The 26067-nt window shown below is 29.2% G+C and overlaps 1 protein-coding gene across 1 annotated transcript in view; it reads left to right on the top strand.

Moving 5' to 3' along the window:
- Positions 1-25764, top strand: part of LOC119608967 (putative mediator of RNA polymerase II transcription subunit 26) — a 46836-nt gene extending 21072 nt beyond the window's left edge. The window contains exon 2 of the mRNA XM_037963610.1: positions 25508-25764. Coding sequence (XP_037819538.1) covers positions 25508-25608 — 101 coding nt within the window. The 3' untranslated portion in view covers positions 25609-25764. The remainder of the gene's footprint in view (positions 1-25507) is intronic.
- Positions 25765-26067: the final 303 nt, after the last annotated feature.

Here is a 26067-nt window from a genome sequence, read left to right as displayed (position 1 = left end):
CTGAACTAGAACTGAACTAGAACTGAACTAGAACTGAACTAGAACTGAACTAGAACTGAACTAGAACTGAACTAGAACTGAACTAGAACTGAACTAGAACTGAACTAGAACTGAACTAGAACTGAACTAGAACTGAACTAGAACTGAACTAGAACTGAACTAGAACTGAACTAGAACTGAACTAGAACTGAACTAGAACTGAACTAGAACTGAACTAGAACTGAACTAGAACTGAACTAGAACTGAACTAGAACTGAACTAGAACTGAACTAGAACTGAACTAGAACTGAACTAGAACTGAACTAGAACTGAACTAGAACTGAACTAGAACTGAACTAGAACTGAACTAGAACTGAACTAGAACTGAACTAGAACTGAACTAGAACTGAACTAGAACTGAACTAGAACTGAACTAGAGACTGAACTAGAACTGAACTAGAACTGAACTAGAACTGAACTAGAACTGAACATGAACTGACTGAACTGAACTAGAACTGAACTAGAACTGAACTAGAACTGAACTAGAACTGAATTAGAACTGAACTAGTACTGAGTTAGAACTTTAGGGACCTTTTCTATACGGAATTTATTTTAAAAAAAACTTTTCTGTAGAAAATTTCTTTGCTTACTTTTACCTTAAAAATCAGTTCCAAAATCGTTAAGCTTTAAGCCAATCAGTTTTAATTGAAAATTCCAAGAACTTTGTGTGCAATAAAGGAATCTTAACTTGAATCTAATTAAAAACATTCAATATTTGCTTTGGCATAAATAAGTGAAATTCTTTGAAATTTGTCTTTTCTATTCCTAGGAAAGGATCTCAATTTTATATTTAAATATATGTATATGTAGCAGCAAACCATAACATTATGTGTTTGATTGTAAGCTATTCGTAGAATTCTTTTATTTTTATATATTCTTTTAACCATTGACTCACAGCAGAAGGTTAAAGTTGAGGATGTCTTTTAAAATATTTTATGTTCTACTGATATAAGTTATACAAATAAAGTTCGTTAACAATAATTTATATATGTGTACACAAGCTTACTATCGTTGTATTTTAAATTATGCCATATCATACTAAAAGCATTTTTATTGACATTTAACATATAATTCATTCAATTATTGTTAAGCAGCCGTTTGGAGAGAATATTATTATAGGATAATGATTATATTGAAATAAATTCAATTTATTTTCATTTATTTATATGATTTTTTTTTTTTTTTTTGGGCAAAACATAGAATGAATTTATTAGCAGTAAAAATTGAATTATTGTAGTAGTTTAGCTAATAGAATATATAATAAAATGTGTATTAATGGAAAATGTGAAACATTGTTTTCAAATTGAAGAATATTTTTCCTTAAAATTTCTATTGCAATTTAGTTATGTGATATGTTTCTGTGTGGGCTTTATTTAAAAGTTAAAAAGTTTTCAGAATTTTTCCAAAAATATCTACATCTCTCTAAAACTTTATAATTAAGCTTTAAAACTCATTTGCAGTTAGTAATTTTTAAATGTAATTACTTTTTTTCTTAAATTTTCTTTAAATTCAACATTTCACAAAATATTTTCTGACTACAGGACGTAGTTTTTACAACACTTTCAAATGGCATTTAAAAATTTGTTACAAAATTTGTAATTGGGCTTGGCTTCATATATCCTTTTTTGAAATATTTGAAAAAAAGTAATAGATTTATTAAAAGTTAAGTTTTTTCTGGTTTTAAGTTAAATTACCTTAAAGTTTAGAACAAAAATCTTTCAATTCCTTGAACATTCTTAAAAAATTCAAGGAATTTATATAAAATTTTAAAAAAATTTTCTACAATATGAAAAAAACACTAACTTTTTGATGGCAATATGAGTAATGTTTAGTTTAGACACAGCTGACGATTGTTTTTTGAAAATTTTTAAGACTTTTTTATTCTAATTGTTTAAGAACTCAAGTAAATTCGTATATTATTTGCTTACAGAATGTAGTTTCTATAGCACTTTTATTTGCCATCCAAAAATCTGCAATAACTTTCATAGCTTAGTTAAGCTGCATATATCCTTTTATCAGAATTTTGTAATTTTTTTTAAAAAATGCCTTAAACTTTATATTTAAGGTTTTTAAATACATTAGCAATTTATGGCTTTAAAATTTCATACATTTTTTTCCATAAATTGCTTCTAAAACTAAAATTTTATAAATATTTTGTGATTACAGGACGTAGTTTCTATACAACTTTAATTTGCCATCAAACATTTTTTAAAAACTTTAATAGTTTGGTGCAGCTGCATATATCCTTTTTTTAGAATTTTCTTAAAAATGCCTTAATTTGTCTAAAACTTTGTAACAAAAGTTTTTCAACTCATTGGCAGTTTATTAGTTTTAGATAACATTACTTTTTTAATAAAATTTTCTTTAAAATTCAAGATTTCACAAAATATTTTCTGGCTACAGGATGTAGTTTTTACGCCGCTTTAAAATGGCATTTATCATTTTGAAGCAAATTTTATAATTTCCCTTGGCTTCAAATATCCTTTTTTGAAATTTTCGAAAATATGTTTTAAAATTTCTGAAAATGCTGTTTTATTATGGTTTTAGCTTGTTGTGTATACTGTTTACAATAAACATCTTGAAATTTAAAGTAAAAATCCAGGGAATTTTTCTAAAAATTAAAAAAAAAAAATTGATGAAAAATTTTCCTTTCATTTTCTTCTTTTTGTTGCTATATAGTTTTCTTAAAATACATTTTGTAGCAGGAAATTAATTCTATTATTAGCTCATTAAATTTATTATATATACTAGGTATAGCCTACCTTAAGGCTGTTAAATTTATAGCGTACATTAAAGAAGTTGGTAGAGGCGTTTATCTAATTTATCAATTCCGTTAGCCATAAAACATGACCTATAAATTAACATCCTTTAATAACTCATACCCGCAAACAACTAACACAATCCTGATGTTTCATGCCTTCACTTAAACACAAACACACACACACACACCAACAAACATTCGTGTTGAGAAATAAAAACAAGAAACAGTTTTATGAATGAAATGACAAAACTATAAAAAAAAGTAGAAACAAAACAACAAAAATAATCAATAAATAGCACAGCTACGTAAATAAATTGTAACCATGTGAGGGTACATAGTATTTAACTGATGTACAAAAACAAAACATTTTTAGTATAAACTTTTCATTTAATGAATGACTTTTACTCATATGCATAAGAACAGACACACAAACACACACACACACACACAAATACATATAAATGAAACTTTTTTATATATATATGAATTTAATGAGCCTAAATGTCTGTGGAAGATATTTAAACAACAATAGCTATATTGCATCATCACTTAGCTAGCAGCCAACCATCAGCTACTTCCACCATCACCACCACAGCAGCAGCACAAGCAACAAAAATATTACAATATTATAACAAAAGCCTTTAATTGTTGTGTGTTTGTGTATGTGATGGCAGTTTATATAAATGTGTATATTTAAGTATCAACGTATGAAAAGTCCTTGACGCTTCATTGACTAAAAAAGCAAAGAAAACTAAACAAAAATAAAAACTGTTGGCTTCTCCATGCAGACAATCAACAGCGTCATCATCTTTAGCTTTCACAATATATATTTTTGGTTGATGATATTATTTGCTGTGACTGTATTTTCTTTTCTTTTCTTTTGTTGTTTTTATAAAAGAAAGAGAAAGATTTTATTCTTTTCTACAGCATACTTTTAGGGGCAAATTGAAGCAAAGATTTTTCTATACTCTATTCTAATAAAATGACAGCAAAAAAAGAAGAGCAAAGCAAAAAAATTGATTTCATAATCAATGAATGAAATTTGCACTGTCGCTAACCTAAACAAAACTCAAAAATATTTTCTTTAAAAATAGTGATTCATACTTTAGATTTTTTTGTCTACTATATAGTTTTTCCAAATCTTTTTCTTTTCTGCTTGTTTGTATGCATGAACAGCATATGCTTTTGCTTAAGTTTTTAAGTCAATGGGTTGAAATGTTGGTATAAAAACCACCAGACAAAATTGAACTTAAAATTAAATGGTTTGATACTATAGGGTTTGTTATTCTTAAGCAGACATTTGTTAGTATTTTTAAATAGTGTCGTCAGTGTGGCTGTATAGGTCATAATACACAATTTATATTCTCATAGTTATAGTTAGAAAATCTCATCATCATCAGAAATACTATATAGTTACTTAGAGCAAACAAAAATAATCACTGGGAAATTTTCAATATACTTAACATAGACAGGACTACACAATAATTTAAAGACTTGATTAAAAACTAGAATAAGGATTAAAAAAATAGCCTAAACTATATGTTAAACAATAAACTAGCTAAAGACCAGTATATATACTAGCTAAAGACCAGACTATAGACTAGACTATAGACTAGACTATAGACAAGACTATAGACAAGACTATAGACAAGACTATAGACAAGACTATAGACAAGACTATAGACGAGACTATAGACGAGACTATAGACTAGACTATAGACTAGACTATAGACAAGACTATAGACAAGACTATAGACAAGACTATAGACAAGACTATAGACTAGACTATAGACGACTATATAGACTAGACCATAGACTAGACTATAGACTAGACTATAGACTAGACTACAGACTAGACTATAGACTAGACTATAGACTATACTATAGACTAGACTATAGACTAGACTATAGACTAGACTATAGACTAGACTATAGACTAGACTATAGACTAGACTATAGACTAGACTATAGACTAGACTATAGACTAGACTATATACTAGACTATAGACTAGACTATAGACTAGACTATAAACTAGACTATATACTAGACTATAGACTAGACTATAGACTAGACTATAGACTAGACTATAGACTAGACTATAGACTAGACTATAGACTAGACTATAGACTAGACTATAGACTACTATAGACTAGACTATAGACTAGACTATAGACTAGACTATAGACTAGACTATAGACTAGACTATAGACTAGACTATAGACTAGACTATAGACTAGACTATAGACTAGACTATAGACTAGACTATAGACTAGACTATAGACTAACTATGACTAGACTATAGACTAGACTATACTAGACTATAGACTAGACTATAGACTAGACTATAGACTAGACTATAGACTAGACTATAGACTAGACTATAGACTAGACTATAGACTAGACTATAGACTAGACTATAGACTAGACTATAGACTAGACTATAGACTAGACTATAGACTAGACTATAGACTAGACTATAGACTAGACTATAGACTAGACTATAGACTAGACTATAGACTAGACTATAGACTAGACTATAGACTAGACTATAGACTAGACTATAGACTAGACTATAGACTAGACTATAGACTAGACTATAGACTAGACTATAGACTAGACTATAGACTAGACTATAGACTAGACTATAGACTAGACTATAGACTAGACTATAGACTAGACTATAGACTAGACTATAGACTAGACTATAGACTAGACTATAGACTAGACTATAGACTAGACTATAGACTAGACTATAGACTAGACTATAGACTAGACTATAGACTAGACTATAGACTAGACTATAGACTAGACTATAGACTAGACTATAGACTAGACTATAGACTAGACTATAGACTAGACTATAGACTAGACTATAGACTAGACTATAGACTAGACTATAGACTAGACTATAGACTAGACTATAGACTAGACTATAGACTAGACTATAGACTAGACTATAGACTAGACTATAGACTAGACTATAGACTAGACTATAGACTAGACTATAGACTAGACTATAGACTAGACTAGACTAGACTATAGACTAGACTATAGACTAGACTATAGACTAGACTATAGACTAGACTATAGACTAGACTATAGACTAGACTATAGACTAGACTATAGACTAGACTATAGACTAGACTATAGACTAGACTATAGACTAGACTATAGACTAGACTATAGACTAGACTATAGACTAGACTATAGACGAATAGACTAGACTATACTAGACTATAGACTAGACTATAGACTAGACTATAGACTAGACTATAGACTAGACTATAGACTAGACTATAGACTAGAGACTATAGACTAGACTATAGACTAGACTATAGACTAGACTATAGACTAGACTATAGACTAGACTATAGACTAGACTATAGACTAGACTATAGACTAGACTATAGACTAGACTATAGACTAGACTATAGACTAGACTATAGACTAGACTATAGACTAGACTATAGACTAGACTATAGACTGGACTATAGACTAGACTATAGACTAGACTATAGACTAGACTATAGACTAGACTATAGACTAGACTAGACTATAGACTAGACTATAGACTAGACTATAGACTAGACTATAGACTAGACTATAGACTAGACTATAGACTAGACTATAGACTAGACTATAGACTGGACTATAGACTAGACTATAGACTAGACTATAGACTAGACTATAGACTAGACTATAGACTAGACTATAGACTAGACTATAGACTAGACTAGAGACTAGACATAGACTAGACTATAGACTAGACTATAGACTAGACTATAGACTAGACTATAGACTAGACTATAGACTAGACTATAGATTAGACTATAGATTAGACTATAGATTAGACTATAGACTAGACTATAGATTAGACTATAGACTAGACTATAGACTAGACTATAGACTAGACTATAGACTAGACTATAAACTAGACTATAGACTAGACTATAAACTAGACTATATACTAGACTATAGACTAGACTATAGACTAGACTATAGACTAGACTATAGACTAGACTATAAACTAGACTATAGACTAGACTATAAACTAGACTATATACTAGACTATAGACTAGACTGTAGACTAGACTATAGACTAGACTAAAGACTAGACTATAGACTAGACTATAGACTAGACTATAGACTATACTATAGACTAGACTATAGACTAGACTATAGACTAGACTATAGACTAGACTATAGACTAGACTACAGACTAAACTATAGACTAGACTATAGACTAAACTATAGACTAGACTATAGACTAGACTATAGACTAGACTATAGACTAGACTACAGACTAAACTATAGACTAGACTATAGACTAAACTATAGACTAGACTATAGACTAAACTATAGACTAGACTATAGACTAGACTATAGACTAGACTATAGACTAGACTATAGACTAGACTATAGACTAGACTATAGACTAGACTATAGACTAGACTATAGACTAGACTATAGACTAGACTATAGACTAGACTATAGACTAGACTATAGACTAGACTATAGACTAGACTATAGACTAGACTATAGACTAGACTATACTAGACTATAGACTAGACTATAGACTAGACTAGACTATAGACTAGACTATATAGACTAGACTATAGACTAGACTATAGACTAGACTATAGACTAGACTATAGACTAGACGATAGACTACACCATAGACTAGATATAGACTACAGTGTAGTTTACACTATAGACTTAAGCCCTTAATCATAACAATTTTGTAATCGGTTTATAGAACACATTTTGTTTTGTAAGCCTTTATATATATAAAATGTTGTTTATGAATAAGGGGTTTAGTAATCTCTACAAAGCTCTTCAAAACTTTAATAAATAACATTTAGCTTAACACTCCTGCAATTAGATAAACACACAAATTAGACAACATAAATACAAATAAACCAAAAACCAACACTTTGACATATAAACAAATTAAAACCACACTTAAAGATAAACCAAATTCCTAGACAGCCAGATTGTCAGATAGAAATAGGGGATAACAGGAAAACATATTAGTGAGACAAACACTTTAAATATAACGCTCATACTACAGTGACAAGGAGTACAGGAGTCGTAGATGCTGGTTGTGTTGGAAACGAAAAAGAAAATAGTAAAGAAAATATTATTTTTTGCCTAGAAACAACGTTTAAAAAACAGGATAAGCGTGGTAAAAAAAATCTGTTTGCAACATTATTAACACTATAAGCTGAAATCTTTTCCTTTTCTTTCTCCTGCTCTCAGTCTGTTTTTTTATATATTTTAAAAGTTTGTTTAGAAGGCTGTGTAACTAATTCCCAGGCCAACACTATTACATATGCCTTTATTTTGAAGAGAGATTTATGTATGTGTATGTCTTGTTGTTAGTGTATGTATAGACTTGCCATAGACTGTGTGAATTATGATGTCGTGTGGTTTGTTGAAGCTTTTTTTCCCAGTATTTTTCTTAATATTTTTTTCCCATGTTTTTGTTTGTGTATGTTTTTGGTTAGGTTTATTGTTTTGTAGCTGCTGTTGTTTATTTTTCATATTTTTGTTCATTGTATACGGAAACCGGATGTGGTGCTGGCTGCTAGCTGTTGTTGGCATAATCATCATCATCATTGCCATCGTCATCGTCAGCATACTCATCTTTGGGTTTTTTTGTTAAATGCAAATAGTGTTTGTATGTGTAAATAATTTTTGCATTTTAACACATTTTTACTGAGATAATAAGTGTGTATGTGTATGTGTGTGTGTGTTAGTAACTAAAAATCCCATTTATGAATGTAAATGTCATTTCGACACAGTCTGCCTGTATGTGAGTGTGTGTTAGGCAAACTAAATGCAAATATGACAACAAAACACTTTACACATTGTACTATAATTATGAATCACATAGTTTAGCAACAACAAAAACAGGAACAAATATGTTAAAGAATTTACCTCCTTTCCAGCAAATCGCACACACACACACTTACTTGTATCACTGTGAGAATAAAGAGTTAAACTAAACTTAAACTAAGCAGTATTTTGACGATTTGCTGGGGCATCTTAACAATGGCTTCTACTTAAGTCATATATAGGCATTTTATTGATCCTAAGTAATCTAGGGAGTAGTTAGTTACGACCTTTTGTAAATATGCTGGGGTTTTCGGAGCGAAAACAAGATATTGTGACTTGTTTTATAGAGTAAATAAGTTCAAGGGAGAACTTTCTTTGAATTTTTTTAAAATTTTCAATATGTTTGTTTAAAGTTAAAAAAGGATATATGGCGAACTTTCTTCAAACACATAAGATATAAAATATTTTTATGCTAAAATGTCAAACACCTTAAACTACTTCCTGTAGGCCGAAAAAGTTTAAATTTTCGACAAAAAAAAAAAAAAAAATGAAATTTTTTAGAAAATATTTAAAATTTTTTACAAAAAATTTTAAATTTGGTCGGGAAAATCGATAAACTGAGACTTGTTTTATAGAGAAAATACGTTCAAGTGAGAATTTTCATTAAAATTGTATAAAATTTTTAATATTTTTGTTAGTTGCTAAAAAAGGATATATGAAAAACTTTGTTGAAAAAAATGAGATATAAAATATTTTTATGCTAAAATGTAAAGCATTTTTAACTGCCTGCCGTAAGCCAAAAAAGTTAAAATTTTTAAACAAAAATTATTTTGTTAAAAAAATTTAGTAATTCCTTAAGAAATAATAACAGTTTTCTACACCTTAATTCAAATTTTAAATTACTCTTAATACCAAACTGTGGCTCTTTGAAATGCTCTTCCCGCAATCTTAAAATTTTTATGAAAAATTTCATTTTTTATAAAAATTTTGATTTTTTTTTTGGAAAATTTATATAAAGAATTTTATTATATATTTAATGTTTTGCAATTTAAACACTTAATTCCTGAAAAAATAAAATGGTCCCAAGCTTTTAACTTTAACTTCTAGATTGTGTTGTCTTTTAACTATTTTCATTCATAATTTTCTTTAGTCCCTTAAACACTCAAAGACACAAATGATAGTTCTCTATGCAAGAGATGATGTCATTATTTATTGATTTATTATGAAAAAAAAAACCTACACACATGCTTAAAACAAACAATTGCCATAACTATACAAAGGTGCCATAGGTTTTCATACACTCCCTCTCTCTCTCTCTTTCTACCCATAATTACTAAAAAAAAATCATCAGCATCCGTGTCCTTTTTTAGTATTAGAGTTTTTTTTTTCGCTTACAAACACGTGTCTAAGTATATTGTTTGTCCTGTGTTTCATACATATACATATCTACCTATTATTTATAAATAATTTTTTTGCAATTTTTATTTTATTTTTATATTTTGCGTCATGTTTGCATACAACCTGTATAATCAGCTATATATATACATATATTTAATATATAAAAAGGTCATTAACTTTATTATAGAATCGTGTTGCTATTAGTTTTTTATTGTGGAATATTTTTCTTTCGTATGAAAAATTTATAATTAACTTAAAGCTATTAATAAAACTAAAATAACAATTTGTGATCTAAATTTAAATTTTTGGCAAATTATTATTTTAATTTATGGCCTGAAATCAATTTGTTTGTATGAATAATAAATTATAAATAAACTAAATTAAACAGATAACCACATTATAGTGGTAAAAAGTATAAAGCAAAGAGGGGTCACTTTAAAATCCCCTAATAAGAAGCCATTATATTAATTATAATTATTAACATTTAAAACTAATAAGCCTAAATGTAGGCAATACTATGAATAAATGTTTAAAATTTAAATATGGAGTGTAAGGTCAGTCTATAATCTAGTCTAATCATAGTCTATCTATAATCTAGTCTAGTCTATATAGTCTAGTCTATAGTTAGTCTATAGTCTAGTCTATAGTCTAGTCTCTAGTTAGTCGATAGCTAGTCTATAGTCTAGTCTATAGTCTAGTCTAGTCCTAGTCTATAGTCTAGTCTATAGTCTAGTCTATAGTCTAGTCTAGCTAGTCTATAGTCTAGTCTATAGTCTAGTCTATAGTCTAGTCTATAGTCTAGTCTATAGTCTAGTCTATAGATCTAGTCTATAGTCTAGTCTATAGTCTAGTCTAGTCTAGTCTATAGTCTAGTCTATAGTCTAGTCTATAGTCTAGTCTATAGTCTAGTCTATAGTCTAGTCTATAGTCTAGTCTATAGTCTAGTCTATAGTCTAGTCTATAGTCTAGTCTATAGTCTAGTCTATAGTCTAGTATAGTCTAGTCTATAGTCTAGTCTATAGTCTAGTCTATAGTCTAGTCTATAGTCTAGTCTATAGTCTAGTCTATAGTCCAGTCTATAGTCTAGTCTATAGTCTAGTCTATAGTCTAGTCTATAGTCTAGTCTATAGTCCAATCTATAGTCTAGTCTATAGTCTAGTCTATAGTCTAGTCTATAGTCTAGTCTATAGTCTAGTCTATAGTCTAGTCTATAGTCTAGTCTATAGTCCAATCTATAGTCTAGTCTATAGTCTAGTCTATAGTCTAGTCTATAGTCTAGTCTATAGTCTAGTCTATAGTCTAGTCTATAGTCTAGTCTATAGTCTAGTCTATAGTCTAGTATATAGTCTAGTCTATAGTCTAGTCTATAGTCTAGTCTATAGTCTAGTCTATAGTCTAGTCTATAGTCTAGTCTATAGTCTAGTCTATAGTCTAGTCCATAGTCTAGTCTATAGTCTAGTCTATAGTCTAGTCTATAGTCTAGTCTATAGTCTAGTCTATAGTCTAGTCTATAGTCTAGTCTATAGTCTAGTCTATAGTCTAGTCTATAGTCTAGTCTATAGTCCAATCTATAGTCTAGTCTATAGTCTAGTCTATAGTCTAGTCTATAGTCTAGTCTATAGTCTAGTCTATAGTCTAGTCTATAGTCTAGTCTATAGTCTAGTATATAGTCTAGTATATAGTCTAGTCTATAGTCTAGTCTATAGTCTAGTCTATAGTCTAGTCTATAGTCTAGTCTATAGTCTAGTCTATAGTCTAGTCTATAGTCTAGTCTATAGTCTAGTCTATAGTCTAGTCTATAGTCTAGTCTATAGTCTAGTCTATAGTCTAGTCATAGTCTAGTCTATAGTCTAGTCTATAGTCTAGTCTAGTCTATAGTCTAGTCTATAGTCTAGTCTATAGTCTAGTCTATAGTCTAGTCTATAGTCTAGTCTATAGTAGTCTATAGTCTAGTCTATAGTCTAGTCTATAGTCTAGTCTATAGTCTGTCTATAGTCTAGTCTATAGTCTAGTCTATAGTCTAGTCTATAGTCTAGTCTATAGTCTAGTCTATAGTCTAGTCTATAGTCTAGTCTATAGTCTAGTCTATAGTCTAGTCTATAGTCTAGTCTATAGTCTAGTCTATAGTCTAGTCTATAGTCTAGTCTATAGTCTAGTCTATAGTCTAGTCTATAGTCTAGTCTAGTCTAGTCTATAGTCAGTCTATAGTCTAGTCTATAGTCTAGTCTATAGTCTAGTCTATAGTCTAGTCTATAGTCTAGTCTATAGTCTAGTCTATAGTCTAGTCTATAGTCTAGTCTATAGTAGTCTATAGTCTAGTCTATAGTCTAGTCTATAGTCTAGTCTATAGTCTAGTCTATAGTCTAGTCTATAGTCTAGTCTATAGTCTAGTCTATAGTCTAGTCTATAGTCTAGTCTATAGTCTAGTCTATAGTCTAGTCTATAGTCTAGTCTATAGTCTAGTCTATAGTCTAGTCTATAGTCTAGTCTATAGTCTAGTCTATAGTCTAGTCTATAGTCTAGTCTATAGTGTAGTCTATAGTCTAGTCTATAGTCTAGTCTATAGTCTAGTCTATAGTCTAGTCTATAGTCTAGTCTATAGTCTAGTCTATAGTCTAGTCTATAGTCTAGTCTATAGTGTAGTCTATAGTCTAGTCTATAGTCTAGTCTATAGTTTAGTCTATAGTGTAGTCTATAGTGTAGTCTATAGTGTAGTCTATAGTGTAGTCTATAGTCTAGTCAATAGTCCATTCTATGATCTAGCCAATAGTCTAGTCTATAGTTAAGTCTATAGACTAGTATATAGTCTAGTCTATAGTTTAGTCTATAACATAGTCTAGAGGCTAGTCTATAGCCTGCCTATAGTCTAATCTATAGTCTGATTTATAGACTATAGATAAATCTGTATACAATACTATAATTTGGGATTTAGACTGGGGTATAGTCCATACTATAGTGCAGATAGAAAACTGTTATCGATGTATGATCGATGTTAATAAATAGTGTTGCGTGTAACATATCTATAATTTTGCTTTTCTACTTTATTTAAAATTTTGTCTCCGTTACCAGGCTAACCTTTTTAGTTTGTTAATATCCTATCAAGCTTTTACATCAATAACTCATATTAGGTATCATCCATCAAGACAAAAAAAAAAAAAAACAAGGAATGGAAAAAATACAAATGGAAAATTTAACAAACCTTAAGTGACCAATCAATAGGCGTTAGTAGTAGAACCATAACAGGGAAATGACTGACAGCAAAACAAATTTCTTCTCGTTTAAAAACTTCAACAACTTTTTTCAAAAGAAAAACAATTTTTATTGTAAGAGAAAATGCACAAAGAGAGGGAGGAAAAGAGAAAATTATGATTGATGTTGAACTGTCAACTGACAAAGTATTTCTAAGTATTTTGCAAACAGAATAACAACAAGAGAAAGGAAAGGACAAAGATTACTTTACATTTTTATTTTGAAAAATTTTTTAATATTAGAAAATATACAACAAAATATTACTATTACAAAATATTACAAGTCAAAAGTTAAAAGAGCAAAACGTTCCTTTAAGTTTTGTGTTTGTCTGTGGGATTTAAAGTAGATTTCCTCTTAACAAAAATGGAATTATGCAGCAGACACATGTATAAATGGATAAACTTGTAAATACGTACGTACGTGTGTGTTTATTTGTTAGTCTAAACAATAAATGAACAATAACATGGCATGCAACAAACTGCTACAAAACTGATGAAGATTAATGATAACTTGGCTTGTGTTAAACAGCAACTGAAAAGACATGCACTATGCTGGTAAGGGATCTAGGGGAGTTAGGAAAACTGAAACAGACAAGAAATATGTATGTATATGAAAATTTAATTTTAATACCAACCAAAAGCTTTTAGTGTTAAAGAAGACAACAAGCAACTAAGCTAGCTGTTATTAGCGAAAAACTGAAGCATATTTTAAGGTAAAATTTCACTTTAAAATAAATTTTGACATTATGTTTTAACTTTACCTTAGAAGAAACCAAATAAATATATATGTATATTTTAAAATTTTTAAAATAATTTTTTAGCTTTTTGAAGAGTTCGAAGAAGCTACAAAAATAAAACCTGACAACTGGGGAAATGATTAATCATAAGTAAAATTTTGACTATAGACTTTAAAATATCCAGAATGTTTAAATGTGAGAATTTACAAGGTCAATTTTTGTTCCTTTGAAATAAAGAATAACATAATCATGCTTAAAAGTTAAAGTATATTAAAATGATATTTACTGCAAGCAGTTTTCCTTAGGGAACATTTTAACATAAATAGGTTTTTGAGTAAGTGTCCTTAAAAATGTTGGTCATATATCCTTTATTTGGAGTTCAAAAGAGTGTTAAAAAATGAACAAACATTTAAAGTAAATATCAAGATTGGCTTTAGTTTTAGTGAAAGTTTGGCTACAACCGTGGGGGTTTTCAAGTTGTAGTCAAATTCCAGCTTCAATTGTGGGACTAAATAGCAACGGTTATAATCAAAGTTTAGTTTCAATTGTGGGCCTTTATAAAGCCTATAGACTAGACTATAGACTAGTTTACAGACTAGAGTATAGACTAGAGTATAGACTAGACTATATACTAGACTATAGACTAGACTATAGACTAGACTATAGACTAGAGTATAGACTAGACTATAGAGTAGACTATAGACTAGACTATAAACTAGACTATATACTAGACTATAGACTAGACTATAGACTAGACTATAGAACAGACTATAGACTAGACTATAGACTAGACTGTAGACTAGACTACAGACTAGAGTATAGACTAGACTATAGACTAGACTATAGACTAGACTATAAACTATACTATAGACTAGACTATAGACTAGACTATAGACTAGACTATAGACTAGACTATAGACTAGACTATAGACTAGACTATAGACTAGACTATAGACTAGACTATAGACTAGACTATAGACTAGACTATAGACTAGACTATAGACTAGACTATAGACTAGACTATAGACTAGACTATAGACCTAGACTATAGACTGGACTATAGACTAGACTATAGACTAGACTATAGACTAGACTATAGACTAGACCATAGACTAGACTGTAGACTAGACTATAGACTAGACTATAGACTAGACTATAGACTAGACTATAGACTAGACTATAGACTAGACTATAAACTAGACTATAGACTAGACTATAGACTAGACTATGGACTAGACTATAACTAGACTATAGACTAGATTATAAACTAGACTATAGAACAGACTATAGACTAGACTATAGAACAGACGATAGACTAGACTATAAACTAGACCTATAGAACAGACTATAGACTAGACTATAGACTAGACTATAGACTAGACTATAGACTAGACTATAGACTAGACTATAGACTAGACTATAGACTAGACTATAGACTAGACTATAGACTAGACTATAGACTAGACTATAGACTAGACTATAGACTAGACTATAGACTTGACTATAGACTAGACTATAGACTAGACTATAGACTAGACTATAGACTAGTCTATAGACTAGACTATAGACTAGACTATAGACTAGACTATAGACTAGACTATAGACTAGACTATAGACTAGTCTATAGACTAGACTATAGACTAGACTATAGACTAGACTATAGACTAGACTATAGACTAGACTATAGACTAGACTATAGACTAGACTATAGACTAGACTATAGACTAGACTATAGACTAGACTATAGACTAGACTATAGACTAGACTATAGACTAGACTATAGACTAGACTATAGACTAGACTATAGACTAGACTATAGACTAGACTATAGACTAGACTATAGACTAGACTATAGACTAGACTATAGACTAGACTATAGACTAGACTATAGACTAGACTATAGACTAGACTATAGACTAGACTATAGACTAGACTATAGACTAGACTATAGACTAGACTATAGACTAGACTATAGACTAGACTATAGACTAGACTATAGACTAGACTATAGACTAGACTATAGACTAGACTATAGACTAGACTATAGACTAGACTATAGACTAGACTATAGACTAGACTATAGACTAGACTATAGACTAGACTATAGACTAGACTATAGACTAGACTATAGACTAGACTATAGACTAGACTATAGACTAGACTATAGACTAGACTATAGACTAGACTATAGACTAGACTATAGACTAGACTATAGACTAGACTATAGACTAGACTAGACTATAGACTAGACTATAGACTAGACTATAGACTAGACTATAGACTAGACTATAGACTAGACTAGACTATAGACTAGACTATAGACTAGACTATAGACTAGACTATAGACTAGACTATAGACTAGACTATAGACTAGACTATAGACTAGACTATAGACTAGACTATAGACTAGACTATAGACTAGACTATAAACTAGACTATAGACTAGACTATAGACTAGACTATAGACTAGACTATAGACTAGACTATAGACTAGACTATAGACTAGACTATAGACTAGACTATAGACTAGACTATAGACTAGACTATAGACTAGACTATAGACTAGACTATAGACTAGACTATAGACTAGACTATAGACTAGACTATAGACTAGACTATAGACTAGACTATAGACTAGACTACAGACTAGACTATAGACTAGACTATAGACTAGACTATAGACTAGACTATAGACTAGACTATAGACTAGACTATAGACTAGACTAGACTGTAGACTAGACTATAGACTAGACTATAGACTAGACTATAGACTAGACTATAGACTAGACTAGACTGTAGACTAGACTATAGACTAGACTATAGACTAGACTATAGACTAGACTATAGACTAGACTATAGACTAGACTATAGACTAGACTATAGACTAGACTATAGACTAGACTATAGACTAGACTATAGACTAGACTATAGACTAGACTATAGACTAGACTATAGACTAGACTATAGACTAGACTATAGACTAGACTATAGACTAGACTATAGACTAGACTATAGACTAGACTATAGACTAGACTATAGACTAGACTATAGAATAGACTATAGACTAGACTATAGACTAAACTATAGACTAGACTATAGACTAGACTATAGAGACTATAGACTAGACTATAGACTAGACTATAGACTGACTATAGACTAGACTATAGACTAGACTATAGACTATAGACTAGACTATAGACTAGACTATAGACTAGACTATAGACTAGGACTATAGACTAGACTATAGACTAGACTATAGACTAGACTATAGACTAGACTATAGACTAGACTATAGACTAGACTATAGACGAGACTATAGACTAGACTATAGACTAGACTATAGACTAGACTATAGACTAGGACTATAGACTAGACTATAGACTAGACTATAGACTAGACTATAGACTAGACTATAGACTAGACTATAGACTAGACTATAGACTAGACTATAGACTAGACTATAGACTAGACTATAGACTAGACTATAGACTAGACTATAGACTAGACTATAGACTAGACTATAGACTAGACTATAGACTAGACTATAGACTAGACTATAGACTAGACTATAGACTAGACTATAGACTAGACTATAGACTAGACTATAGACTAGACTATAGACTAGACTATAGACTAGACTATAGACTAGACTATAGACTAGACTATAGACTAGACTATAGACTAGACTATAGACTAGACTATAGACTAGACTATAGACTAGACTATAGACTAGACTATAGACTAGACTATAGACTAGACTATAGACTAGACTATAGACTAGACTATAGACTAGACTATAGACTAGACTATAGACTAGACTATAGACTAGACTATAGACTAGACTATAGACTAGACTATAGACTAGACTATAGACTAGACTATAGACTAGACTATAGACTAGACTATAGATAGGCTATAGACTAGACTAGACTATAGATAGACTATAGACTAGACTATAGACTAGACTATAGACTAGACTATAGACTAGACTATAGACTAGACTATAGACTAGACTATAGACTAGACTATAGACTAGACTATAGACTAGACTATAGACTAGACTATAGACTAGACTATAGACTAGACTATAGACTAGACTATAGACTAGACTATAGACTAGACTATAGACTAGACTATAGACTAGACTATAGACTAGACTATAGACTAGACTATAGACTAGACTATAGACTAGACTATAGACTAGAATATAGACTAGACTATAGACTAGACTATAGACTAGACTATAGACTAGACTATAGACTAGACTATAGACTAGACTATAGACTAGACTATAGACTAGACTATAGACTAGACTATAGACTAGACTATAGACTAGACTATAGACTAGACTATAGACTAGACTATAGACTAGACTATAGACTAGACTATAGACTAGACTATAGACTAGACTATAGACTAGACTATAGACTAGACTATAGACTAGACTATAGACTAGACTATAGACTAGACTATAGACTAGACTATAGACTAGACTATAGACTAGACTATAGACTAGACTATAGACTAGACTATAAACTAGACTATAGACTAGACTATAGACTAGACTATAGACTAGACTATAGACTAGACTATAGACTAGACTATAGACTAGACTATAGACTAGACTATAGACTAGACTATAGACTAGACTATAGACTATAGACTAGACTATAGACTATAGACTAGACTATAGACTATAGACTAGACTATAGACTAGACTATAGACTAGACTATAGACTAGACTATAGACTAGACTAGACTGTAGACTAGACTATAGACTAGACTATAGACTAGACTATAGACTAGACTATAGACTAGACTATAGACTAGACTATAGACTAGACTATAGACTATAGACTATAGACTAGACTTATGACTAGACTATAACTAGACTATAGACTAGACTATAGGACTAGGACTAGACTATAGACTAGACTATAGACTATAGACTAACTATGACTAGACTATAGACTAGACTATAGACTAGACTATACTAGACTATAGACTAGACTATAGACTAGACTGTAGATTAGACTATAGACTAGACTATAGACTAGACTATAGACTAGAGTATAGACTAGACTATACACTAGACTATGGGCTAGATTTGACACCAAATTATACACTATACTAGCTACGATATTATAGACTTAATTGTTGGATTTGATATGATTGTTAGAGAGTTTTCCTAAAATTTTATTATTATTAAAATTTTAGACATAAAGTTTAAATTTATTAAAGCCTACTTTTAGCTGTTTGCTGTAAATATACATACATTACGTTTATAGCTATTTTATTGACAAGCCGTTTTATGTTAAATATTTTCTTTTTAGTTTTTTTTTTTATAAGACATATGTTTTTGGTTATATGTTTTCTTTTGTTATTTTTTTATTATATAAAATAATAACAACAGCCTTAAAATATGTCTAAGAAAAATTTTACTACTACAGCTAAAAAATACACTTTAAGCAGAAAATCATAATAAAAAAGAATTTACATAGAAAAACAAACGACATACATTTATACATGTGTTGCTTAATGTAATTGCAAAAACAATTCAGTTTTGTTAAATATTCCAAGAATTATTACAAATTCCAACAAATGTTATATGATTGTCTGAATTTCGAAAAAAAGGGGGAAAAACAATTCATACACCATAAAAATATTGTAACATTTTGTATTCACTTTTAAAGCCTTAAGTTAGTGTTATGTATGTGTGGTTTTACCTTTAAAATCTTATGATAGGCTAAGGATTTGGTGAGAAAATTTAATTTCCTTTTCATTGGCAACAGGGGCGTGGTTATGTATTCTTTATTTACGTTTATAATTAAATATTATACTCTTTTGTTTTGCTGTTGCTGATTATAAAATGGAAAAAGAAACACTGTTTGATTTCCACAGGATAATGAGGTTAATATTATTAAAAGCAACAGCAAAAAAAAAAAAAACCGACAAAGATTGTAAGTAATTGTTATTTGGGGAATTGTAAGGACAAATACATACATACACAAAATGATATATAAAATTTTATACGCTTGTATAAAACCATATATATGTATATGTGTGTATACATGTTTTACTGATTTCATATTAAAACCAATTTCTGTATAATTTTATTTTATCTGTTTGTTTTGTGTGTGTGTATGTGTGTTATTCGTTATTGTCATTATTATTTACTTTTGGTGTGTGTGTTTTGTTTTATCTGTTGGCCCCTAAAATATTTATATGTATGTATGTATGTATATTAAAAACAAAAAATGAAGCAAAAAAAGTGGGCAAATAAAAACGAGACATTGTATAAAACAAATAAACATTTTGTAGTAATAATGTATAAAAATACAACAATTGTTTCGAAATTAAGACAACAAAGGTTTTTTTTTTCGTTAAACTGAAAACAAAACAAAATTTTTATAACAATATAAGAATGTCACAGTTCAAGGACATACTGTTGATTTGTTAATGTTTAAAAGGTGGTAGGTTTGATCATACTTTCATGATTTTTGTTAAAAACTTAATATTTTCCTTTAAAAGTCAAAATTTTACCAAAAAACATGTTTCAATGTTAAAGAAAGTATGCTTACAGGTTGCAGTTTATGCTGTAGTTTTATTTTCCATAGAAAATTTTCAAAAATTGTTGCAACTAAAAAAGGATTTTATATATCCTTTATTTAAAAATTAATAAAATTTTAATAAAACTTACAGAAAACTATTCAAAATATCAAGTTTAGTTAGTGTACTAAAACTTATAACCATTTAAAAGTTTAATGTGACTAGTTTTTGTATTAATTTAAAAGAAAACTTCAGCTAACTGAGAAAAAATATGCCTACAGGATGTAGTTTAGTTCACTGTTACTATGGTAGGAAAATAGTTTTCAAAATATTTCTCCTTGCAAAAGTTTCCCATATATCCTTTATTTACATAGTTTCACAATTTCTTTAAAATTCAAAGATATGTATGAGAAACTACTCTACTTCCTTGATACTTAAAGAATTTTTGTTAAAAATTTAATATTTTCATTAAAAAGTCAACAATTTTCCAAAAAACCAGCTTCCATGTTAAAGAAATTATTCTTACAGTTTGTAATTCATGCTCTAGTTTCATTTTCCATAGAAAATTTTCAAAAATTGTTGCAATTAAAAAAGTTTTTCATATATCCTTTATTTGAAAATTAACAAAATTTTAATAAAACTTACAGAAAACTATTCATAATATCAAGTTTATTTAGTGTACTAAAACTTATAACCATTTAAATGTTTAATGTGACTAGTTTTTGTATTAATTTAAAAGAAAACTTCAGCTAACTGAGAAAAAATATGCCTACAGGATGTACTTTAGTTCACTGTTACTATGGTAGGAAAAAAATTTTCAAAATATTTATCCTTGCAAAAGTTCCCCATATATCCTTTATTTACATAGTTTCACAATTTCTTTAAAATTCAAAGATATGTATGAGAAACTACTCTACTTCCATGATACTTAATGAATTTTTGTTAAAAATTTAACATGTTCATTAAAAAATCGACAAATTTCCAAAAAACCTGCTTCCATGTTAAAGAAATTATTCTTACAGTTTGTAATTCATGCTCTAGTTTCATTTTCCATAGTAAATTTTAAAAAATTGTTGCAACTAAAAAAGTATTTCATATATCCTTTATTTGAAAATTAACAAAATTTTAATAAAACTTACAGAAAACTATACAAAATATCAAGTTTATTTAGTGTACTAAAACTTATAACCATTTAAATGTTTAATGTGACTAGTTTTTGTATTAATTTAAATGAAAACTTTAGTTAACTGAGAAAAAATATGCCTACAGGATGTAGTTTAGTTTACTGTTACTATTGTAGGTAAAAAATTTTCAAAATATTTCTCCTTGCAAAAGTTCCCCATATATCATTTATTTACATAGTTTCACAATTTCTTTAAAATTCAAAGATATGTATGAAAAACTACTCTACTACCATGATACTTAAAGAATTTTTGTTAAAAATTTAACATGTTCATTAAAAAGTCAACAATTTTCCAAAAAAACTGCTTCCATGTAAAGAAATTATGCTTACAGGTTTCAGTTTAAGCTCTAGTTTTAATTTCTATAGAAAATTTTTAAAAATAATTAAGTCTAAAAAACTTGCTCATATATCCTTTTTGGAAAATTTTAAAAATTTGTATAAAATTCATCAATTTTAGGTCTAACATTTTTCTTGTAATAAAACCATAACCTTCTTGTTCTAAATTTGTTAATAACTTAACCGACATTGACATTTTTCTTTTAGTTTGAACCTTACAAAATTAACTAACAAATGTTAAACTACTCCAGCAAACTTATTGTGTTTTAATTGACTTTGATTCATGACTATAATCATTTAAATATTTTGTTTTTTTATTAATAAATTTTTCCATTTCTGGAAACACTTTACTAATTACTTTTATTCAAGGGTAAACATAATTACCCCAGACTAAATTACTATAACCTAAACTTTATTTTTTTTTTTTTTGTTTTCTTAAATGTATTTATTGTTGTTTCTCTTAAAGCAAAAAATATTTCTATATTTTTTTCTGGTGTACTATCAAATATTTTTGTTGTCACGTCTAATTTCTATAACAACCTTCATACAAATTTACGTTCCGAGAAAAACCTGCCAGCAAACTATGTAAAATAACTACACATACATTTTTAGACGCCTAAAAATATGCACAAAAAGAACTATAAATGACAAAAACCAAAATACAAAACAAAAACGGCAGGAAAAGGAAGAAAGATAACAAAAATAAAATAAAAAAAACAACAAACCAATCAATCAAATTAAAAATAAAACTAAACTACCTTACAGAGAGAGAGAGAGAGAGAAAAATGTCAACAAAATAATTGTTGCTGGTTAACACTTCTCTCTTTACTGACACTTATCAAAATGTAAATGATTGAAATATTTAAATTTAGAATTAAGATTCTGTTGTTGGGTTTTTATAATTCTACTGTTATAAATGTTTAACATTGTACTGACATTGATTTCGGTTTTCCAAGGACTAAATTAGCAGTTTTGTCCATGCTTATTACAAAACACAATTAAATTTTAAAAAGGAACAAATGTTTATTTTTAGAAATTTGAAGGAATTTTTAACTATAGACTAGACTATAGACTAGACTATACACTAGAGTATAGACTAGACTATATACTAGACTATATACTAGACTATATACTAGACTATATACTAGACTATATACTAGACTATACACTAGAGTATAGACTAGACTACAGACTAGACTATAGACTAGACTATAGATAGACTATAAGACTATAGACTATAGACTAGACTATAGACTAGACTATAGACTAGACTATAGACTAGACTATAGACTAGACTATAGACTAGACTATAGACTAGACTATAGACTAGACTATAGACTAGACTATAGACTAGACTATAGACTAGACTATAGACTAGACTATAGACTAGACTATAGACTAGACTATAGACTAGACTATAGACTAGACTATAGACTAGACTATAGACTAGACTATAGACTAGACTATAGACTAGACTATAGACTAGACTATAGACTAGACTATAGACTAGACTATAGACTAGACTAGACTAGACTAGACTAGACTAGACTAGACTAGACTAGACTAGACTAGACTAGACTAGACTAGACTAGACTAGACTAGACTAGACTAGACTAGACTAGACTAGACTAGACTAGACTAGACTAGACTAGACTAGACTAGACTAGACTAGACTAGACTAGACTAGACTAGACTAGACTAGACTAGACTAGACTAGACTAGACTAGACTAGACTAGACTAGACTAGACTAGACTAGACTATAGACTAGACTAGACTATAGACTAGACTAGACTATAGACTAGACTAGACTATAGACTAGACTATAGACTAGACTATAGACTAGACTATAGACTAGACTATAGACTAGACTATAGACTAGACTATAGACTAGACTATAGACTAGACTATAGACTAGACTATAGACTAGACTATAGACTAGACTATAGACTAGACTATAGACTAGACTATAGACTAGACTATAGACTAGACTATAGACTAGACTATAGACTAGACTATAGACTAGACTATAGACTAGACTATAGACTAGACTATAGACTAGACTATAGACTAGACTATAGACTAGACTATAGACTAGACTATAGACTAGACTATAGACTAGACTATAGACTAGACTATAGACTAGACTATAGACTATAGACTAGACTATAGACTAGACTATAGACTAGACTATAGACTAGACTATAGACTAGACTATAGACTAGACTATAGACTAGACTATAGACTAGACTATAGACTAGACTATAGACTAGACTATAGACTAGACTATAGACTAGACTATAGACTAGACTATAGACTAGACTATAGACTAGACTATAGACTAGACTATAGACTAGACTAGACTAGACTATAGACTAGACTATAGACTAGACTATAGACTAGACTATAGACTATAGACTAGACTATAGACTACACTAGACTATAGACTACACTAGACTATAGACTACACTAGACTATAGACTAGACTATAGACTAGACTATAGACTAGACTATAGACGAAACAATAGACTACTCTATATACGAAACTATAGACTAGTTTATAGACTAAACTATACACTATACCATAGACTAGGAAATGGAATAAACTGTAGACTAGATTATAACCTAGACTAAAGACTACACTATAAGCCAGACTTTAGACTACACTATAGACCACACTATTGTCTTTTCTATAATCTAGACGGTTTAATTCTGTTATTTAACCAATAAACATATAGTTGTAACAAATTATTTTCAATTTCATGCTTATCCAACCAACAAAGATCAATGGAGAATGTAATACAGATACATACATACATATGTATGTAATTATATGTATGTATATATTTATATATTGCTACACCTTAACCACAATGACACATAAATATCATGCATTACCAAACTTAAGTTTCTCTTGACCCCTAACAGAGTTATTTCACACATGCAGACAAGTGTGAGAATTATTTTGTTTGTGTCGGAGTGTTTGTGAAACCACAACTTCATTATAATTACAGTGACTACTTATGTTAACGAACATTGTGGTCATTATGAGCAAAAGACAAACAACAAATAAATTAACTAGTCGATAGTAAACTGAGTCCTTTTTCGTCTTTACCCTTTTCCGAACCTACATCCGTTTGTGTAGGTGTGGACTTATAATGTGGTTTTAAAGTGAATGTAATGGTACATACATATGTTTTTATGTAGATTTTTAGATTTTGGTATATGTTTTAGAAATATAACTAAAATTTTATTAACCGAATTAAAGTGACCTTTATGTAAAGCTATAATTATGTTTATATGTTTATGATTGTCAGTTATCTTATTTCAAGATTTTAAAATAGTATTTTAATCTTTTTTACATTTTGTGTAATTCATTTGTTAATTATCTTTATGTGTTACTTTTTTTTTCTTTTTAGGTAAGTGCTGTTATGATCTTATGTTATTTTGCACTAAAAATAAAATACTTTTTGAAAAATATGTAAGTTTTTGTATTAAAATATCATTCAATTATCATTAAATTTTTAATGAATATAATTGTAAGTTACATAACTTTTGCATAATTAAAATGTAGCAAAAACCCTGAGTACAATATTACCTGAAAGAAATACAAACATGTGTGTATGTATGTTGATACAGATACAAAATTTACACAAACATTACATGCATACACTAAGCTTACATACCTACTTATTTAAATACTTTTTTACTATAATTATTATTTGTATAAAGTTATACATATGTACATATATAGTTTAATTCTCATTTGATACAAACTTTTTGTATGAGTTTTACAATTCGTGTGAGTATTTGATTATATTTTGTATTATTGTTGTTATTTTTTGTTTCAAAATATTAACATTTATTACAAAGTTGATAGAAATAAAATGTTAATTAGCAAAATTATTTAAATAAAAAAATAGTAAATGTTTCTGTAAAGGTCGAATTTTCGTTTAATATCTTTCGTATAGAAACCTAG

This window comes from Lucilia sericata, unplaced genomic scaffold, assembly GCF_015586225.1.
Source record: "Lucilia sericata isolate MDLA Ls3-8-SP2 unplaced genomic scaffold, ASM1558622v1 Contig000905F_arrow, whole genome shotgun sequence".
NCBI lineage: Eukaryota > Metazoa > Arthropoda > Insecta > Diptera > Calliphoridae > Lucilia > Lucilia sericata.
The sequence above is the reverse complement of the archived record's forward strand: the minus strand, read 5'-3'. Positions and strand labels throughout refer to the sequence as shown.